The 23,811-nt window shown below is 34.1% G+C and overlaps 1 protein-coding gene across 3 annotated transcripts in view; it reads right to left on the bottom strand.

Moving 5' to 3' along the window:
- The window catches only part of LOC149781021 (uncharacterized), a 137,845-nt gene that overhangs the window by 36,446 nt on the left and 77,588 nt on the right, over nt 1-23,811 (bottom strand). For all 3 annotated transcript variants that reach the window (XM_089938145.1, XM_089938144.1, XM_089938146.1), the window contains 2 exons: nt 19,562-19,624; nt 8,907-8,984 (listed from right to left, as the gene is read on the bottom strand). In XM_089938145.1, coding sequence (XP_089794271.1) covers nt 8,907-8,984; nt 19,562-19,624 — 141 coding nt within the window. The remainder of the gene's footprint in view (nt 1-8,906; nt 8,985-19,561; nt 19,625-23,811) is intronic.

The following is a 23,811-nucleotide window of genomic DNA, read 5'->3' as shown; positions in this document are numbered from 1 at the left end:
GGTATGTTATGACATGTATGGTGTCTATACACTGGCTATCCATTCGATCCAGAATCAAACACAAAATTTGTTCTCTGTTCTACATTTCAATGTCGGACTCTAGTCCAACAGACCTATCTGACCTCACCCATGTGTACACACCAGCAAGATACTTATGCTCCTCTTCTGACAATGGTGTACGCATTATTCCCACTATGAAAACAAGAACAAAGTCATATGGACATCGTTCTTTTGCATACCAGGGTCCAGCAACTTGGATTGCCCACTGAACTTAGACACAAAGACACAGTGATCCATTCAAGAGTGCTCTCAAAACTCACTTATTTCAACTGCAAGAACAAACTTAAGGACCTAATGATGTTTCCTACCGTAAATATTCTCAGCATGTTTTTTTATGTTTTCCAATTTCATGGTGTTTGGTTTTGTAATCATATCATTATACATGTTTTATATCTAAATATGTGTTGTCTAATGTTGTAAAGCGCTTAGAGCTTCTAAAGATCAGGCGCTATACAAAGTCCTCATTATTATTATTATCATTATTATAGCTCACATAAATTCAAAACATTGTATCAACAAAGTTAATACAGAAAATTGCAAAGCAGCTGGTGTGTGACAATTCATTAAGTCAGCGGAAATAAGAATTCTTCATTGTCTTCACTTTTTGGCTCTGAGGCCCTTATTTTTCTACCAAAACCTTCAGTCGCATTTTTCTGATGAATTTAGTACTTTCAAGTATAAAATGGTACATATCTAATAGATATGCAAAAGCCCTTGCCCTCAGTATGCTTTACTATGCTAGTTTTTTTTTATACCCCAGAGAGCACTGGTCATAGTCTGAACCATTCCATTAACAAAAAGTTACAAATATTTCTCATAAATAGCTGTTTACATCATCAGAATGGTATTTTCAATGATGCTACTCTCATGTTTGTTATGGACATTGAGAATGTTACGTTCATTCATTTGCTTGTTTGACAGCTTCATCTGTGACTCAGTAAACTCATCCACATTGTTCATTGCTTGTTTGACAGCTTCATCTGTGACTCAGTAAACTCATTCATTTTATCATTGTGACTTTCAAATAGGTGACACAGCTGCTTGAGTTCATTCACAAACAAATCTAACAAACTGAAACCTAAAGCTTGCTACATGAGTGTACATGGTTTGTTTACAAAGTAGTTCCTGATACAATATACTATTTTTAGGCACATGAGTCATGCACATGCATGCAATATCAAGGTGTTCAGTATCGTAGAATGCACAATTCTGACAATGTAAAGTTAACGGCAACAAAAATGAGCATATAATAATACATGTTTTCGGGCTCAAGTTACTGAGGGATTATATATATATAATTACTAAATAATTTGTGTTTCATATAACTTGCTGTAAATCTGAACAGACCCCAATGATGTATACATATGAATTTTTGATAAGCGAATAATTCTTTCCTGTTTTAGAGCCATCTGTCAAATCCAGAGGATTTTTGGATTAATATATTAATTTGGACTTTAGTCAACTCATTTAAAGACATTCTGTATTGCATCATTTTGTTACATCAGGACATTCAAGACTATTGGAATTCATCTGGAACGTTCTATAGTTTTTGACTCATGATATGACATTTAGGACAATTTGGGATTTAATTCACCTATTAGGGTCTCTTGAATTTTCACTTTTTATTACAGAAAAATACATTGATTGTTGATTTAACTGGATCTGCTGGGTTCACTCATTGTTACATAATTTAAGACCTAATTAATTAATTCCTACAGATTCACTCACACACACATTTTTTATATATATATATATATATATATATATATATATATATATATATATATATATATATATATATATATATAGTGTGACCCCGCTATACCGTGTTGTGGGCCCCGAGTGGTCTAAAGCGCTCTCTGTTACGGATCGCTGCCATCTGACCTCTGTCTGCGTAGGTTTGAGTCTCAGATTCAGCCAATGTGGGTATGTGAAAAAGCTTGCCAGTAGCTTCTCGTGGGTTGGTGGTTCTTTCTGGGGTTTTCCTGGGTTCTTCCTCACCATTAATACTGGCTGCCATGTATAGCCTATCGTGTGCTGAAAAATGGTGTTAAACCCTACAACAACAACAACAACCAAACCGTGTTATAAGCAACCAGGTCAGTTAGCTGAAGAAAATGAAGCATGTACCCCAAAAAATTTGTTGGGGATAGGTAATAAATGCAGGCGGTAAAACGTAGTTCATTGGCACAGTTACCATCTTAAATCGATGCATATTAAATGAGAAATACACCTGTAGTGAAAACAGAGAAGGCATATATATTTTACTTTATTCAGAGAAGCACAAATTGGTATATATACGTGTATACTGTTTATATATACATGTCTAATGTATAGCATGAATAGAATATCAACATCGTGTACTCACCTGTGAATCTCATCACATACAAATTTAAAATATTCAATAATTTTGCCACAGGTCATACAGGTCTGAATTTAGTGGAAAAACAGCATAATCATCTAATGAATGACGAAGCACATTTACTTTTCAGTATGTCCCACGTCGGTAAAAGTTAAGTTTGCGTTTGAAGCCACTGTTGGTAGCGTTCGTATGCATAAACTTTTTCCCTGCAAAAAAGAAACTTTCACAGCACAGTTAACGTGTTCTAGTCACATTGGAAAATACAAAAATCCATCCGATTCCATTGCTTTTATTTAAGTTTGGTACTGACTTCCTATAAGAAAGGTTCTTTGTTTGAATTGAAGGTTGTAGTTGGCTCTCTTTGATGAAGGGTGTACATGTTATTTAAGTCACCGCTAAAGGACAGCTTTGGAGAACCAAAGAAATCCCCTTTTCTTATTGTGGCGACAACAACAAATAATTGTATTGCATGACTGAGACTGATTTTTGTTTCCATTTGCTGAGTAAGATTTCATAACAATCGGTGCTTCAAAGGTAATCTGTTTCATTTGAAATTTCAGCAAACTATTTTATCTGGGCACATTTTTAAAAAGGAACTGGCCATCGTTTGGTCTATTCTAGTTACTGTTCCTCTCTGCCTATTGAACAGACCAACAAATAAGATGTTTTTTTTTTTTTATACATTTGTGGTAGTGGAGTGATGCATCAGAATATTAACAAAAGGTCAATGGAAGATAGAGACGCAGGTGTTCTGGTCTGATGACGGAATATTACAGAAAATGTGAGTGTTCTGAAGGATTTAATTCTGAGTGAAAAGAAGAGGAATTTTACTTACCATCCACATACTAATGTCAGTCTATGTAATTATATTAATTACTAGCAAAAGCCGAAAATCAAACGAAAAATAGATTACGAGATAATGCCTTGTCCGTTGATCTCCGTTACCAGAAATGTCAACAAAAAAAAAAAGCAGATATCTCACAACATACAGTACTCATGCTAGATGTCAAAATAAGTGGATTATGATATAATAATGCACTGTTTAGATTGTCAATATGGACAAAGAATGTGTTTATGTAACAATAGATAAATTTCAGTGCATTTTATATCAAGTTTGCAGCTTCCTTTCATGGGGCCTCTGAATTTCTCCACTCCAAACCAATGGCTGTATATACAAGTTTAAACAGCCAACAATGTCACCAATAAAAAAAAATCGCCACATGGTATATTTGCTGCCAACAATGAAAAGAAACAGGTTTGCAACATTGGCAAAGCACTACGCGATCCCAGAATAAACTTTTTACATGTTATTTTTCATACTTTTAAGAAGAAAAAAATATATTTTTGTGTACAAGACAAATACATATAAAAAAATTTCAGGAGCCATGCCACGACTGTCTTGTATTATTCATACGCAAACTCTTCCCCAAAATGATACTAAACTTGTTAAGGTTTTTTGGGGTACTTTTAAGAAAGAAATATTTTTTTCACGTACAAAAAAAATTACACGTATATTAAATTTCTGGTGCCACACCACGACCGTGTTGTATCTGAACTTGTGTTATAATTGAGTGTGCTAAAGCGGGGTCACATTGTGTGTATATATATATATATATATATATATATATATATATATATATATATATATGCTCCATTATAACACAAATTTGGATATGACAATTCTGGCGTGGCTATTGAAGTCTCACATACATGTATTTTTCTCATACACAAACATTTTTGTTTTCTTTCTTGAAAGTACAAAAAGTAACATGTAAAAATTTATCATTTTTGGGAAGAGATCGTTTGAATTCTAATATAAAATAATCATGGTGTGGCTGATGCAATTTCATATTCACGTCTTTTTCTAGTATATGGAATAAGTTTTTTCTTCTTAAAAGTATGAAAAAATACTTGCAAAAAGTTTATTCAGTGATCACTCTGGCTTTGCCAATGTCGTAAATTGCGATTTATTTTCCTTACTGTCGGCAAAATATACCATCTTGTGAGTTTCTCTTGGCGACATTACTGGCCGTGTACACTTTTATATACAACCTTGTATTTGGAGTAATGAAATTCAGAGGCATCATAAAAGGAAGCTGAAAACTTGATATAGTAGAAATTATTTATGGGTAGTTAAATAAAATTTTTTGTTCATATTAACAAACCATTTTAACAGTAGATTATTATATCATAATCTGCTTATTCTGACATCTGGCTTGAGTACCCGTGTGCTGTGAGTTCTATGAGATCTCTACATATTTAAAAAATTGTTTTTATTTTTATTATTTTGACATTTTTGGTAGCAGATATAAACTGGACAAGGTACTATCTCATAATGGATCTTTGAGACAAAATAGTGTCTGACTATCTGCTGCTCACTAGTGATTAATATATTTATTTAGACTGACCTTTATATGTCTATGGTAAGTAAAATTCCTCTTCTTTTCACTCATAGGATTAAATTCTTCAGGACACATACATTTTCTGTATTAATCCCTGTCAGAACAGAACACTGATGCATGCATACATGCCAACACCTGGCGAGGAAAAAGTGTAATCCAAGTGGACAAAAAGAGTAATCCAAGCAGAAAAAGAGTAATCCACATATAACATGATAAAAATTCAATGAGCATGTGTACATAATGATTTATTTACCCATGTGGACTTTTAACATCAATTACTGCTTCAAGTTTTCATATATAATACTTTGAGCTTCAAAAAGACTCTCATTTTGCATTTCAAAACACTTTGTACCAGCTGAGACTATAAATGTTTTGCCCACCAGTAGAGCACCAAGTGCTGGGTTATTAAAGCCCGGATCTAAATTCAGTTTTACTTTTGTTAACAATGCTGAACAATCTCTCACAGTCAGCATTAGAATGGTAAAGAACCAAATATTCCTTTTATAACCTAATAAAGAAGAGGAAATTGATATCTTCCAGTTACTGGGTCTTTTAGCTGGCAAATAAGAGGGAAAAAATCAACTGTCCCCATGAAGAACATTGTCAGGTAGAGTGCCAGTTTGATACTTCAGGAGTTCTCCTTCTAATTTATCAGCAGCCTTTTCTGCAGCATGGTGCATCATATGACAGAGACAACCTGATATGTACAATGATAGAGACGTTTTTCAAAATATAGAATACAACTCCTTTATGATTTAAAGTCATCACTGATGCAGCATCAGCTGAAAACCCCATACAGTTTTGCCAACATATATTTATTCAAAGCATTATCATGCAAATAAAGTATTGTTTTCTCCAGTGGAATCTACTGTTAATTCTGGTAATGAAAGAAGACCACTCTGACCTTGCCCTTTTCATTGTCAAAGTCTCTTACACAGACTGAGTACAACAACATAATCACTACTCCTGTCTGTTGTAATACTAATTTCCATAGCTTCTGCAATTTTAAGTGAAGTATCTTCTGCTAAATACATAACAATATTAGATGATTCTGTTCTTGCACATGTTCTGCAACTTTGGAATCGGGAAACATCCGCTTGAACAAAGGACCAATGTAGTCTTCTACCGCTAGGGGTAGTCTGTATTCTTTTAAGAACTCAGTATGTAATGCCTCTGCATTTATAAAATTCGTGTCCACAAGTTAGTTCTGCTGTTAAAAAAAATATATAAAAAAAATAAAGAGATATTGGAGTTAGCAAAATGAGCCAATTCAGTTTTTTTTTCTTTTACCATGATGACCAATATTAAAATCCTTTCCACACAAACTGCATGGGGCATGAAGCTGCCTTAGAATGGAACGCTGTAATATGTAGTTCATATATTCATCTCTGAATCAATTATTCATCTTTTCTAATTCATCTGTGAAATTATTTGAAAAACATTTTTGCTCTAACATGCATCGACTAGAACAAATCCGACTTGACTTTTAGCACCAAATATCTACAGACTGGTTCTGTACCAATTATCAATATGAACAAAGAATATGCGAGCAATGATTACAAGTTAGAAAACCAGTCTGTTCTCTCCTCACTAAGCCACACAGCTGCTATAAATAGAAACCGAGGTCAAAACTGATAGGAAAGTGCATATAAGTCTACGGACAAGCATACTCTTATTTTGTAGTTACATAGAAGCCTTCTTTTCAAGAATATGATATGTGGGATTAATGGGATGTTAATAAAAATGAGAAAACAAATTATGAAATATTTTTTTGGAAGGGGTATATACCAAAAACACGTAATCTGAATACATTTACAAATTGCGATTTATTTTCCTTACTGGCAGCAAAATATACCATCTTGTGAGTTTCTTTGGCAACATTATTGGCTGTGTAAACTTGTATTTGGAGGCACCATGAAAGGAAGCCACAAACTTAATATAAAATGCACCGAATACACGTAAGGCATAATTTAGTGGAAACAAGCATATGCCAAAATAGTAATGGTTGGCATGTATGCGCATGCGTGGAAGGCAGCATCACTCCGCTACCACAAATGTCACACAAAAAACCCAAAAATACACACACACACCCCAACATCTACTTGTTGGTTTATCCAACAGTCATGCTACAATCGACCAACTTTTTAAAGGCAGGAACAGTACCTCTGAAGCACTGATCATTTTGTATAAATACTAAGCAAATGATAAACAATTATGTCTCAATCAATGTTCTATCATTTTTTGATGTTGCCACCGCAATAAGAAATGGAAATCTGTTTGGTTCTCCAAAGCTGTCCTTGCCATTAACTTCAACGACACACATGTTGTTCATCAACCAAATCCGGCTACAATCTAAACAAAAAATAAAAAAAGCAAAAAAGCCCCAGTAAAAATGCTCACCCTTCAATAATTTCATGAAAGGTAGTCAGCATCAAATTTAAATTCAAGAAAATGGAATCTTATGGATTGTTGCAATTTTCTTTGTGACTTTTCATTTTTGCAGGAAAAAATGTATGCTTTCGGTCACTACCAATAGCAGCTAAAACACAAATTAAATTTCCAATCTTTTGATACTATAGATATCTGGCATTCAAGTTAAATGAAGATGGGTGTCTTGCAAAGATGTTAAACTTTTTAATTTGTTCACATTTTCATTTCTCTATTAACATAGCCTCATCCCCTGGATAGCCTCAGCAAGATGTCAGCCCAATTTAAGTACATGTATGTGTAGCACATGCTATTTGTAGTGAATTGTTTAGTGACAATCAGATATAGGTCAGAATGAGACTACCATTTTTTTAATATGTTATTTGTATTTTCTATTGGTATGCGAGTCATACATGAATTTTACAACATGTGATCTATACTCAAATTCATGGATTTCTTACATACATGTACAGTACTGAACGAATTATGGATTGTACTACACAAATGTAAGTTGTCAATATACAAGTGTTGTTCAGTCTAGGTTATCTTCATTTAATCAAAGGCACATACTTTTGCACCCGTTTTTATTATCCTGCCTCCCACCAGGCCATATTTAAGGTAAATCATAATTTTCTTCAGTTAACAGACTTGGTTGTTTATAACATGGTTCAGTCTATAACACAGTCGGGTTATATGGACCCCAACCACCATATCACAATGGGTCATACTGTGTGTGTGTGTATATATATATGTGTGTGTGTGTGTGTGTGATTTGTGATTTTGATTTTTAACGTAGCTTTAACAATTTTTCAGTCATATCGCTACGATGTCTGCAATGTGGCAGTTTATAGTGATGTTTAGCACTGGGGCATCATCCCGCAGACATGTAGCATGATGTCCCACCCAGTCACATTATCCTGACACCAGGCCGACCAGTCCTAACACTAACCTCTTAATGCTGAACGCCAAGCGAGGCAGCTGTTAGTACCATTTGTGTATGTCTCTGGTATGACTCGGCCAGGGATCAAACCCACGACCTCCCGCATCCGAGGCGGACACTCTAACCACTAGGCCACTGGAGCGGTGTTATATATATATATATATATATATATATATATATATATATATATATATATATATATATACACACACACACACACACACACACACATACATATATACACATACATATACACACACACAAATCTTAAAGACCTGAATTACATAATACCAGAAATTGTGCCCTATTGGTCAAAATGAAATTAGTTGATTCTGCCACACAATACTGACCACAAGAACTTATGCAGGTAGGATTTTGTATGCCTTTCAAGTTTTTTTTATTCTACATCCCTTATTCAATTAGATACAAACAAGACAATGTGATAAAACAAAGCAGGAGTACTGGAATTGATTGTCAAAATGCAACAAAAATTACAGCTAGCACGTAATTAGGTTCTCATAGAAGTGTTCACATACAGAGACAACTATGTGATTATATATAAACTATAGTAAGAGTGTCTGAGATGTGTGAAAATCAGCAAGGGACAACCACTGAAAGTTCTTCAATGCTGACTCAGTGCCAAACTTTTTGGATTAAAACTATAGGATGACAGACAAGAGTACATGTTAAATAGATGATGGACAACAAATATTACCAATAAAATGAGTCTCCACTGTGAAGTTCAAGACTGGCACAGAAAGTGTCAAGATGCTCCTGGTGCTCTCTGTGTATCCTTAAACAGAACAGAAAATACCATGATTATATCAATTACATTGAAACAGAATTCAAGAGTAAAACATGAATTTCACTTGTAAAGACCGTTTTAAGTTTTGTTCATTTTTTAATGTGCCACTTGTTAGTATTACAAGCATATTTCATTGATGACTATTTCACTGTACATTGTTATTTACACTGTAATGAGAAAATTCTTTTTTTTTTTTAAATGTGATTGTCAATTACACGATGCTGGTTCTAAATATCTGGGCACATTTTGATGATGATAGTTCCATGTGTCAATTGTTTTATGAGCAATAAATAGGGGAAAAAAATCTTTTGTATTTTCTAGAACCAAAAACACAAATGGGATCCTCATTGAATCCTGCCATATAGCAGGTCAATGAGTTTTCTGGGCTTAAGTTACTGATGGAATTAAATAACCTTGCCGTTACCATTTAAATCTGCTACTTTACTGTCACCAGGCTATATCTTTATTATAAGATGGTACAAAGACATGACTTATTTTAATCTAATTATTGTACAAAATTTTCAATTTTAAGTATAATTTTACTACATCTTTAAATATATATGTTTGCCCTGTAGCAGTAAAGTTTCACAGAGTAAAGTAACTCTCTACTGCAACCATTAACATGTACATCAAGTTAAGGTACCTTACCGCTACCATAGATGCAAGCCTACTATCCAACACTTGTTGCTACCATAGATGCAGTCTACTGTTGAACACCTACTGTTACCATAGATACAACTTCAATTACCATTCCTATTATGGCATTTCATGGCATTTTATTCTTACATGATGGAGACTGCTCTTATGCCATGTCAATTTAATCCAAAGAACTTCGTTGTTGCTACCACTGAAAATACTACTGCATTTGCTACCAAGATCAAAAGATACATTGATACTCCACAAAATCTGATGATTCATATATATATAACATATACCCTATATTAGACCACTGTTGTTTCACAGATTTATATTTCCTCTTTTGGACCCTTGTTGCTTCCTGATATTTACGTAACTTCTATCGGGTCTAATATTGCTACGACATATAGATACATGTACATGTACAAGAATGTATGAACATTCTATTGGGCCTTTATTGCTACCATAGATAAATGCCAGATTGCATGTGCTTAATGTCACAATTCCTAATCAGCTGTAATGCAGTCTTGTCACAGTACACTGATGTTTCATTGGTTTGGTCTGGTGCTTCATGGTGAAGCAGCACAATGTACTTAGTGTGAGGCAATCCAAGTAAAGTACCTTGTCCACTGACACCATGGTAGCTTCACAGGATGACACAATGGTAGGGTTCAAACCTACACCCTTTCAGCCACAATTCTGACATGCTAATCACTAAGCCCTTGCAGCTCGGCTGTTATTAGTCACCTCTAATGACAGGCAGAAAAGTGCATCTGCCCTACTTTACATTGCCAAGTTCATCTGAAGCTTGTTTTATTTGACAATGGTGTTTATCAGGGTTCATACAGAATTCTGAATGATAAATTCAAAGACTTTTCCCAAACTTTCAAAGACCACAAACACAGACTTCCAAGACTTATTTTTGCTAACATTTTATATACAAGTAATGTTATATGAGAAAACAATGAATGCAAAATACTACAATATTGTTTTATGATGAAATGAAACTGAACGGGTCATCAAAAGAAAGAAACCAGGAAAACTAGACTACATCCAAATCTAACAACCTGGAACAATTTCATTTGTGATTATGGAATTTTTACAAAATGTTTGGGTTTATTTCAATTTTCAAAGACTAATAAAGACCTCAGGGTAATCTGATCGATTTTCCCAAACTTTTAAGGCCTTAAAAATGCTACCTCAATTTCCCTAAACTGTCAAAGACCTTCGAAGACTGTATGAACCCTGTTTATGTATTGCAGAAACACTAAGTACAAGTTTTACAGTGCAATGTATGATAGGCATGGTAGATATTTACCACTCTAGAAATAAAATATGTAATTTTTCTTGTAATTAGGAAGAGTGTAAAATCGTTTTATCATGTAAAATATGTGGCAGTTTGCTTCTTCTAAATCGAAATGGTTCTGTTAGTACACAGAAATCAAGCAAACCCACCCCTTCTTTAGTTGTAATGTTAAAAAATCATAAGTAGCACTACATTTAAGCCCCCATATTGCTAAAAGACAGATCCCAATTATTCAGCCCATAATCCTAAAATGTTTAAATTTGATACAAAACTGCGAACAGAGAATATACTCATGTTAGAATACATATTTCTTATTATTAACTCAACAAAACACAATAGTCACTCTGCTTTTAATAAAATTCAACATTTGTGAAAATTTTGAATTAAATACACAATTTACCAAACTAGTTTTAAAATAGTGACTAACATTTATAATTGCTACCATTGCAGGATGAAACAGATCTAAGTATGGTTACCAACTTTAATTATTGGACTCCATTTCTGTATCTTCCTCTTTGTTTGGAAAGCATGTATATCATTTATTCTATCAATTTTTCTGCAACATCCCTTCATGGTTAAATGTACATAAATCCCCCACTTTATTAAAGATAGATTTCCAAGTCGTTTCCAGGGTTTTTCCATGATGAAATTTATTTTATCAAGGTTCACATATGATCATTACTGAACAGAGTTAAAGAACAAAGAAATCCAGCATTGTGAAGCTGACGAAGGGCCTCTTTCTCACATCTGTTACAACTGCATTTTCAAGCAGAGGTTGTGAAATATTTCTATGCTTAATTAGATAGTTACATGATGTTGTAAAGAATGCTTATATAGAGGTAAAGAATGAGTCAGCCTTTTCTTTAGAAAGTTTACATTCCTGCATGAAGCTCCGAGCTGCTTGACCAATCATTATTTCTTCTTCATTCTTGATGTTGTATCCAATCCGGATGTCAACAGATTCTGTATGCTTGTAGATCATGGAAGAAGCTTTCACAAACATGGCCATAATATGCTTGATAAGCTCTTTTATCTGAGAAGCCTGTTTGTGGATCATTGGTTCTTCTGACTGCAGCTCAAGATTCACCCTGTCAAAAAAGGGAATGATGAAGTCCAAGAGGAGGAGGTTCAACTTAAAAGTCCTGGACCTTAAGTTTTCCAGAACTCTTTGCTTCCTAAAGTGGCTGGCTTCCACACTTTGTCTTGTTTTGACTTCTTTACTGGCAGACTTCTCTTCACACTACGCCTTAAAGAAGGCTGTAAGTGGATAATACTGCTTAAATACTCATTTTGTCATTTTTCCAAGAGACAGCCATGAAGTACTGCAATGCTTGCACACTTTAGTGATATAAATACCTGCTTCTTCTTGGCATTGTATGAATGCATGCAAACTATTGGCGTTCTTTTCCATGTAGTAATAAATGTCATGAAAGAATGATTTTATATTAACAGTAAGCTCCTTGCAAGCCCCATTTGCAAGCCAAGTGGAGTCAATGACAAATACAACAGTTGCATATAACTCTGGCTGCTTTTGCAGCAAACATCCATAGGCACCACTCTTCATTCCTATCATAATATTGGCATTGTCTGTGGTGAATGCAATGCAATTCCTCCAAGGGATGACTTTTTCCTCAAATCTGTTGTCAATCATTTTTGTGATGTTTTCCCCTTCTCCTTTTTCTGGACATTCCAATAATGTTAGACGTTTTGTTCTTGTATTTTCATTTTCACTATAGCGAACAACAAGCAGGTATAACTTGTCTACCCTGTCACTGCTATCATCTGTATCAATGCTAAATGGTCCACTTTTCATTGTTTGAACTAAAGTTTCTGTAGAAGCTGCTGCCAGTTCCTTAACAATACATGATGTCTTTGTTCGTCCACACTGATATTTTTTAATGATGTTGTATGCTGAATGGGATGGATGCAGGAACATAGCCTTGAAAAGGGCACCTGCATGATTGGCTGCAGATAGAAGGATATTGTGTTCAACGAGAGACCCAGTAAAAAGTGATTCAGCTTTGGTCACAGCTTCTTCAAGGGATGAATCCACAAGTTTGAAAAAATCTGACACATCCTGGGTGTTTCTCTTTGTGCATATGTTAAATGCCTGTGAAATGAAGTACATGAAATTTAAAATACTGACTCAGAAACAAACGATAACAAAATATAAATTGCATGCATTCACAAAAATGAATTGCATTTAATGTTTCTTGCTTTTGATTAAAACTTCAGGCACAATTAAGTATTTGTTTCTCTTCCCTATATGACTATATATCTTAGGCAAGTAGATGTAGTTCTTAGAAAAGTGTTGATAAATCTAAATTTCTAAAGTACATTTTTGGGTTTACGGCTAAATAATAATAATAATAATAATAATAAAGGCTTAGTATCTGTCTTAGTATTTTTGTATTATCTGCAGATGTATTGATTCAATTGTACCTGATTCAACCGATCTATCAGTGTATCCTAATTTCGCTAAAGATAAATCATAATTTTAATGCTGTCACTCAAACTACAATGTGCAGCATACAATTAAGGCAATAAAAATAAACAATGAAATTAATAACTTACCTTTTGTGACTGGATATATTGATGACAATCATTGCACCTGCCACTGGCAACAATGAAACAAGAACTGCATGTCTTGCAAAATGCTGTATTCATTTCCACGTAAATTCCTGGCTTATTGTGATGCTAGACCAATTTTTAAACTTTCCATATAAGAAACGATACAGATATCTAGCTTTCTGTGAACTAACCAGTCTACTTAATGAATCAAATCCACTGAGCTTTTGGACTGACTATACAAGTATGTTTATATCAAGCACCCAAATGATCAGTACTGAAGCCTCCAAATATTTTGGTCAGCAATCAATAAATTTAAATCATGATCAGCTCAGTTATGACTCAATTACATAATTGTTGCTGTGATGTGGTGGTGTAAAATTCCTGGGTTTTCCTGGCTTTCATCAATATTGCAACATTCAAGGACTTTTCAGTTGGGGAAAAAAATCATTTCTCTCTACTTTTTTCCCATTCTTCTGGTAGCATGGGAAACCTTGAATGTAACCAACAACACAAAATGGGTTAAATAATAATAATTAAGGTACAAGTCTACTTTAAGCATAATGAATAATTAAACAGCTTAACATATTGCAAAAGTATTATTTTATGAATTAAAATCTAAACATAGTCTTGAAATGATTAATTTTGAATTTTTATTTAGTTTCAAGCTGTATATTTTATTTTTGTCGTTAGACAAAAGGCTCATTATCAAACTCAATTAAATAGCCATATCATACCCAATACCCAAAGCACCAACTTATTGAAAACCTACTTCTATCTGCTGGAATGCTCACAAACCTATTATAAAGAAAATCATCTGCCACTACACTTGCTTGACATGTATACTGATTGTGGTTGAAATGCCTTGAAATGTTTAAAAGTTATGCTCTGAAAAAGAAAATGTTTACCAATGGACAGTGTGATAGACATATTTCTTATAATACATAACAAGGGAACACAAAGTGAAAGTGTTCACAAGCCTTCTGTAATTGAAAACCAAAGTCATGACCTTTGGCTTTAAACACATAATGTTTTCTTTAATTGAGCTATTTTACAATTATGTGTAAACAGATGGGTTGATAACCATGAATCCAAGTAACAGAGATCTGATTATCAATTCTACTGAATTATTTCCAGAGATATTTGAACTACCTTATGATCACTGACCTTGAACTTACAGATGGATGATTATAAAATTTCAGGAAATTCTGCCAAGATACAGACAAGAACCAAGTTAATCAAAATCAATATATATTTGTTCAAGTTCAGGTTCTCATGTTCAAAAGACAACTTTGGTGCAAAATCCAAGTTGCCTTTTATCTTGAACTCATAAGCACAGAGGTTTCATTTTTAATTTTCTTGATGTATTCTTAAGATATATCCATGTGCATAGAAAGAACGAAATCCGTGTAACTATTCTGTTGGATTTTGTTATTACAAAATGTGCAAATAAATGTGTGGATAAACTTTAAGCCAAGGTTATAGGAAGCTGGCAATCACAACATGGACATAATTTTCTTTCAGCCAATTCTACTAGTACATATTTTCTTCCATTCTATGACTTTGGGAAAAGCTTGCTATAATTTTCTAAGGCTTCGAAAGAGTGGGCCTATCATTAAGTATGTCCCTATTATTAGAAAAATAAGGTACATGTTGTCATAAAGTACCCAAGTCTTCTGTACTGCAGAACCCAAGTCAGGACTGCTGACACTGACCTGATTATCTGACTCATCTAATGCACACACCTTTTCCAAGTTTAGGTAAAATCCAAACCCATCTGCTAATGGACAGGATGATGACTGTATACTCATTTAAAATAAGGGATGATTACTGAATTCCTTTGAGAAATAGTCAAAATAAATCTGTTCAACGAAAATCCATTCATACTGGTTGATTAGACTAATTTGTTTGTGTGCAAAACTTAGTACATCACATTCCAGAAAGCTGATTATCAAACACCTCCAAAATAATGCATAGATAAACATGAATAGTTTAGTTTGATCAAAATTCATCTGTGGTGGTTTGAATTACTGTATGCAAAAAACGTATGCTAATGAATATAGAAGCCTTATGCCCGATATGAAATTGTCACATAAACTCGACTAGCCTCAAGGTCAGTATAACTAACAAAAAGTCACAAATCAAAAACAATTATATCACAAAGACGATCTTACATCTAGTACAGAACAAAACAAGCCTTTATTTTTTTATCTAAATCTTGCGCCATGCAAGTTCTATGTCTAATATAACAGTATTCAAAGTTTTCAACATTTTCCCACACCACTCCTTCGTTAACTCGCGCTCTGATAACTTGCGAACTATAACGCGGGGTCAGGCATGGATCCCATTTTTTAAAATCAGAAAATATCCAAAAAATTGATCCCTATTTGTTGAACTTGAAGAAAATCGCGATCAAAATTGGTAATGGAAACTTTGATATATTGCTCGTTTTATTGTCAAAAACGGAAGATAGGACCTGGAAAGTTTAATGAACACTATGAAATATCAAATTTAAAAATAGGTCATATATTTTTTTACATTTTCTTTCCAAACGACATTCCTAGTACACCACACTTAACGATGTGTAAGGAAATTTCGATCAATGAAAATGTCACTCACACCAAGTGGAGGCAGTACTTTAATAAATACAAATTAAATAATTTTTTTATCAATTGAAATTTGTGTTCATGTTCTATATTTTAGTTCCTTTTATTTAAGTGCTGACCATGTTTTGATAACTGACTTCCTGAAGTATTTGTTTTATTGTTGCACTGAATTAAAAGCTGGCCTCCTTTGTATTATCATGTTAATTATGTCTTTTGAATCAAATAAAGGAGGTGGAATAAAAGAAAAGTTAAAAAGCACGAAAATCCTACAAACTTAAAATCTAGCGGCCCCAGTTGTATGTTGGGTGAACTCACTTCATTTGATCAATCGAACACTTATAAATGTTATTGTGTATGTAACATAAATTACCTTAAATTAACCGACTCTTTCATAACTCATCAAAGTTAACAAGGCAGCCAAGCGAAACGAATACTTCGTAAAATAAAGTGTTTGATTTCACAGATACGGACCATTGTGAGCAAGCAAGTTTCAGAGAATTCTTGAACTGGCACTTAGAGATATCCTCAAGGATGATAAGACATATCATTATTAATTCCAATTAATTAATTGAAATTAATATTGTACTAATTGAGCAATACAAAAATTTCAATGTAGACGATTGTATCATGAAATAAATGTTGCGTGTTTTTGAAAAAAAGGAATCTTGTTTGGTGGTGTATCAACATTTAGTCTAGTTCCCTGCTCTCTGGACTCTTGATCTGGCAGGATAATATTAAACACCACAACGGGAACCTGACTCATTAAGAAAATAAAAAGCAGTGACATAATACACAGATTTTCTTTTATGCGTACACGTGTTGGTTGTTGAAACCAATTGGAACGATCTTTCACATGTTGGACATTTTGAAAATGTTATTTAAACAGAATAACGAACAACTTCATTAGAAAAAGCATATTATTAAAAATTATTATCGATGTGATTGTAAAATGAGGATTCAGTCAATAAACAGCCCAGTTCCCTAACGCAGCTCCCCCCATGGATTTCTCTATGTCAAAGCAATCTAAATTTTTGGAGGTCCCTCGGTAACTCGCACCTTGCTTATAGTGCGGTCTATGTTTGTGGACCCCGTTGTGGAAGAGGAGTGCATAGTGTGATAAATCATCTGCTTATATTATGGACACTATATAACCATAAGTTTACAAGTTCTGCTTCACTAGTTGATTTCTGGGAAATGTCAGGATTGCTGGTGAGTACACTAATTTAAAAATACATCCATGCATACAATGTTCTCAAATAAAACCTAAAAGTTCTTAAAATCGATGTCACAAAATGGTCAGTTGTCCAATAATGTCCAAAGATGTTATGCAAGAGTCAAATCATATGAGTACCATATCTGTCAAGATGCAAGAGTTTGAAACTATGGTAGTATTTAAATATGATTTTAATGTTATTTTCTGGTGGCTATTGCAATTAACAGGCGTTAACCTGAAAACTTTGTTGTACACGATTTATTACATTTTTGTTGGAATGGGTTTGTTATGTATAACATATATTAACATGAAAATTGGCTAAAATCCCCAAGACAAGAACAACAACAAGTAAAACTACAGGTATTGTTCAGTTGATAGTGGGTGTGTGGGGTGGAGAGTGTGGTATATCTTTAGTCAGTAATCCACCAAATATACTCACCTGTTCACAGAAAAATGTGCACATAAACCTGTCTTCAAACTGTTTATCACTTACACTTGTATATTTACATGGTAAATCTGTGATGCAGTTCTGAGTCAAAATTAAATTTGTTTACAAAAACTGTAGTCCACTGTTCTAGATCAAACACTGTAAATATCCGATCACAAATACACTACAGCAAATACGGGAATTTTTGCATCCAGTAAACCTTATTTTCCCATGAATATCACAACAATGTAATGTTTAGTTGTGAAAGTGACACTTTAGGCTACATAAACATGGATCTTCAACTATACTCTTGCAAGTAGTGCATCAAACAATGTGACATCACACGCACTGGACACTGTGTGTTGAAAAATGATTTTGTCAGTGTAAAATGTTTTTTTGGAAGCATGCTTGTTCTTTGATTTATAATTTGTAAGAAAAGGCTAATCTATTTTTAAATGCTATTACTAGTTAAGCTTTGGTTGGGACTATTCATTATACATAACAAATGAAATGTGCAGTATCTGTCAGAATGAACGAAATTATTCTCCTTTTCATCTAAATAATTTCCACTGAAATAAAAACTGAGATAAAAAGAATCTCAAATGGGTAATGATTTAATATTAAATATATGAAACTTGATGAACAATCATTTTCTTGTTGTTGGGTTTAACGCCATTTTTCAGCATATGATACATGGCGGCCAGTATTAATGGTGGAGGAAGAACCCGGGAAAACCCTGGAAAGAACCACCGACACACAAGAAGCTACTGGCAAGCTTTCTCACATACCCACACTGGCCGAATCCAAGACTCGAACCCATGCAGAGAGAGGTGAGATGGCAGTGATCCGTAATGGAGAGTGCTTTAGACCACTTGACCACTTGGGGCCTCCAACTCGTTTTGTAATTCCAATATTAAAACATTACCCATTTGAAATCCTCTATCTCTCTAATTACTAAATAATTTGTGTTTCATATAACTTGCTGTAAATCTGAAACAGACCCTGAAGACATAAGTAATATAAGTGAAAATGTATATAAATAGGAATTTGATAAATAATTCCTTCTTGTTTTAGATCAGTCTGCCAAAGATAATTCCAGAATAATTATTTATTTAAACTATTCAATGGAAGTATTAAAGTAGTCATTGTCTTTTTGGATTAATATATTAATTTGGACTTCTGTCAACTCATATAAAGACATTCTGGATTGCATCATTGTGTTACATCAGGACATTCAAGAATATTGGAATTCATCTGGAACATTCTATAGTTCTTGACTCATGATATGACATTTAGGATAATCTGGGATTTAATTCACCTATTAGGGTCTCTTGAATTTTCACTTTTTATTGCAGAAAAATAAATTGCTTGTTGATTTTATTGAAATCTGTTGGGTTCACTCATTCTGTTACATAATTTAAGACCTAATTAATTAATTAATTAATTACACACACATATCATAATGACCTGAATTGCACAATACCTGAAGTTGTGCCCCATTGGTCAAATGAAATTGATTGATTTTGCCACACAATAATGACCACAAGAACTTATGCAGGTAGGATTTTACGCCTTTCTCAATTTTTTATTCTACATCCCATATTCAATTTGATACAAATGAGACAATGTGATAAAACAAAGCAGGCATACTGGAATTGATTGTTAAGATGCAACAAAAAAATACAGCAAGCACATAATTAGGTTCTCAGAAAAGTTTTCACATACAGAGACAACTACATGATCATATATAAACTATAGTGAGAGTTTCTGAGATGTGTGTTAAATGAATTTATGGACAAAAAATATTACCTGGCAGAAAAGACTTGGATCATGTCCTCAGAAGGCGAGTTATATATATTGAAAGCTCTCGTCCTAGAACAGAAAATATGATTATACTGATTACACTGAAACAGAATTAAAGATTAAAACATGAATTTCATGCGTGAAGGCTGCTTTAATTCATTTTTTAGTCTTAGTATTTAGCATGTGCATTATTATTCACACTGTATTGAGAAAATTGTTTTTTTTTTTTTTTAAAATGTGAATTTGTATTGAAACTTGTCAATTTCATTACAATGGTTCTAAATATCTGGGTGTATTTTGATGAGATAAAAGAAGCGAGATAACAAGTTCCATGTGGGAATTTTTTATGGGCAATAAACAGGGAAATTTTTTTGTATTTTCTAGAAACCAAAAGCACAAATGGGATCCACGTTGAATCCTGCCATATAAGCAGGTTCACGAGTTTTCTGGCCTTAAGTTATTGGACTATATAAACTTGCTTTAAGATGATGTTAAAACTACACAAACCGGAAAAGTAATCTAAACAACACATTGGCAATTGGAAACAACTGTGATTCAAGCTGACTGAAGCATAATTTATTCTTTAGGAAATATATATATATATAATTTGTGGGATAATAATTCTCAACAAAAAAATCATTTATTGGTTAGAAAAGAACTATTTCATAGGAAATGGGAAATTATAAATGAAACTGCCGTGAAGCAACAATAAAAAGATTTTCAAGATGGCAACCATCTCCATACTGGATGTCAGAACACCATTTTCATTAAGGACCAACCAGATATCATAAGAACTCTGGTGAAAAAGAGCAGCAATAGCAAGATTTTCAAGGTGCCATACTGGATGTCAGAGCAGCACCATTTTTGTTTAGGACCAACTAGACTTTGGGATATGAGCATATGATCTGAGGAAAAAAGACCCCACTTCTTGGCTGTTCCTGTGGTCTAGTGGTTAGAGCATTCAATTCAGATGCGGGAGGTCCTGGGTTTGAACCCTGGCCAAAGTCATACCTAAGAGTTATAAAAATGGTACTGACAGCTGCCTCATTAGGCGCTCAGCATTAACAGGTTAGAGTTAGGACTGGTCAGCCTAGTGTTAGGACTGGTCAGCCTAGTGTTAGATAATGTGACCGGGTGGGACATCATGCTACATGTCTGTGGCATAATGTCCCAGTGCTAGACATCACAATAAACTGCCACACTGCAGACATCATAGTGATATGATTGTAAAACTTAAAGCTATGTTAAAAATCCAAATCACACACACACTCATCCAAGGAAGACTCTCTCCTAAAGATCATACCATACATTCCCTGCATGTGACTTCATAAATTTTAATTCGTAGTACAAGTGGACGTGTAATACCTATGTTTTGCGAACACATTGTCAAGAAGAAATGTGTTATGAATTGTGTGCTTTTGTCCATGATTTCAAGTTGCAAAAATAATGTTTATTTGGCATTCTATTATGATGCAGGTCAAGTGAAAATGTTTATAAATGAAGATATGGTAAACAAATAGTTCTTTCCTGCTTTAGATCATTCTGTCATATATATATCCAGAGAAATTATTTCTTTCAAACTTTTCATTGGAAGTACTAATGTGCTCATCGCTCATCGTCTTTTGGATTAATAAATTACTTTGGACCTTTGTCAACTCATTCAAAGATCTTCTGGACTGCATCAATGTGTTATATATCAGAATATTAAAGACTACTGAAATCCATAAAGAACATTCTATACATTGGATTTTGTGATTGGAGATTTAAGATTATTTTGAATTTAATTCACAATACTGTATGTGTTTCTTGAATTTTCAGTTTGCATTGCAGAAAAATAAATTGCTTGTTGATTTTGCTGGTTTGTTGGTTGCACTTGCCTTCTGTTACAAAGTTTAAGACTTTGAATTACAACAAATGTGTCCATATCACATGGATGCTCCTTTCACTAAAATGATGCAATTAATTGAAGGACACAATTTTGTGTCATATACGGACCATAACAAGGTTAAAAAATATGACAATTAAACCTGACCAGGTCTTCAGTATGCATGTGTGTGTATGTGTGTGTGTGTGTGTGTGTGTATATATATATATAGAGAGAGAGAGAGAGAGAGAGAGAGAGAGAGAGAGTTAGTTACTAATATAAATTAATCAGAACAGAATAGTACTATCCCTGGATTCAACAGAAGAATGCATGCTAATACTAACAATCATTTTTATTAATACAAATAAAGAATTCTACAGGTTATAAAATGTTTAATTAATATTCTATGGAGATTTGAACCTAGGTCCTTGGGTAAACAGCACCCATTGGCTTGCCTGTAAGAGCCAACCCCTATACCATCTCAACAGTTGTTCACTTGTCTTTAGAAATAACTTTTAATTCCAGGATTAATAATGTTAAGAATATCGATAAACAGTATTCCATGAAGTTTCAGTACACTTCACATGTTCCTCTGAGCAGAGTATATTATATCAATGTTGCTTGTGCTGAATGTTCAAGTGTTATTGTTCAATTAAAATTAAATGAGATTTATTTTTCAAAAATGTTTACATTCTGAGAAACAACAATTTTGAAATTTGAGTTGTATTTTATTTTTAAATTCTTTTATCACAGATAAAGAGACATACATATCGATATATAGTTATAAAGCAAAAAGAAAATGAAAAACAAATATAAACCATTACCAAACATGAATTTAATGGGTCCTAACTTTGGAAACATGTTAAAACATGTTAATCATAACATAAAAATATTTGCAGTTTTTGCTATATTTAATTGCATCATTCAATAACAAGCCTGGTTATGACTGAAGACTGTCTTCATGGATGAAACTGATTGCAGTAATAGCAATAATTGATTTACAGAGTACAAATATATCTCTCCTTGCAATGAAATTTGTTTCATCTGATTTTGGATTCACAGAGTTCATGTATACCTCTCCCAACAATGAATTCTGTTTTGAGCTAAAAGAGCAAAACGTTATCTGCCTACCTAGGTGGCATTCAGGCACAGTGAATGGCAGCAAAACCCACGAATATTGTCAGTTACTAGTGGAGTGTAAGGCATGCTCTCTATATGGATATAAGTCCCGGGAAACTGGGAAGGTGTAGTATGTTTATTATGATTGGGTAAGTATTCATGAAGACACATCTGACAGAAAAAAATTCTTCTTTAAATATGTTCCTCAATCATAGTACCTATTGAGAATTGGTAAGAGGTGGAGGGAGGTACAAGTCTCCTTACTTTGGAGATGCCATCTCTGGTCTGCTAAGACATGCGAGTTGGCTTCTAGGTAATCCGACTGGTAAAGACTCCATCTGTCAAAGAGCAGCTTCAAAAGGGGAAACATTTCCCTCCAGCAAATTCATCTTAAGTTGTGAAGCCACATATTATGAAACTGTCAAACAACCTGGAAAGGCAACATGTTGTGACACAGTTAAAGGTCCCACCAGATCGGGTTTAGTCCCTTGAATCTCTGTGGTAAAAACTGGAGAGTGTGGACTCAGATCCCCATCCCATGGCATGGATAATATCAGTTCGAGAACAGTTCTGGTCAAACGCTGGCAACTGCTGTAAGCTTGTGAACCAAAATGCATAACAATTCCATCTGAGTTGGAGTTGTTTCTCGGTATTCATAGCGAATATAACCCACTTCACTGGATTCCTGGAGATGAATGGGTCTGTGTAGTTATATCATCCTGTCCTGGTGTGATCTCCCTTGACGGAACGGCTCACTTGTTTTAAGATAATACTTCAGTGCTCATACTGGATCCTATAAGGTGGCCTTGAGTGGAAGTGTCCGGAATAGACCATGACTTCAGTACAAAGGTCTGGTTACCTATGGATGGAAACCTGTTCTTGGTGATAAAAGAGGGAACCATATTAAGTGAAACTGACATATCTTGTCAGAACTACATGTAATTTGGGTCCTACAATAAGGCATGTATTTTGCTGATTCTGCATGCCACCACCAATGTGATAAAGAAGCAGGGCTTGTATGAAAGGTGTGCCAATGATACCACTGAAAGCGGTTCAAAAGGTGATTTTTCAGCCAGTTTAGTACGCATGATAGGTTCCACTTTGGGCACAGAACCAACGTTTTGGTCATGTATAATCAAAGCTGGAGAAGAGATAGGATAAGTCTGGTTTGTCCATCGTGACGAAAGGTGCCAGCAATCATGGAGTGGTAACCTTTGATTGCATCTGATCCTAGCTTTTTCACATCAAACAGCCTGAGGAGGAAGTTACCTAT

This window comes from Sinohyriopsis cumingii, chromosome 16, assembly GCF_028554795.1.
Source record: "Sinohyriopsis cumingii isolate HCF-2022 chromosome 16, ASM2855479v2, whole genome shotgun sequence".
In the NCBI taxonomy this organism is placed as follows: domain Eukaryota; kingdom Metazoa; phylum Mollusca; class Bivalvia; order Unionida; family Unionidae; genus Sinohyriopsis; species Sinohyriopsis cumingii.
Note: the sequence above shows the minus strand (reverse complement) of the source record. Positions and strands in the feature narration are given on the sequence as shown.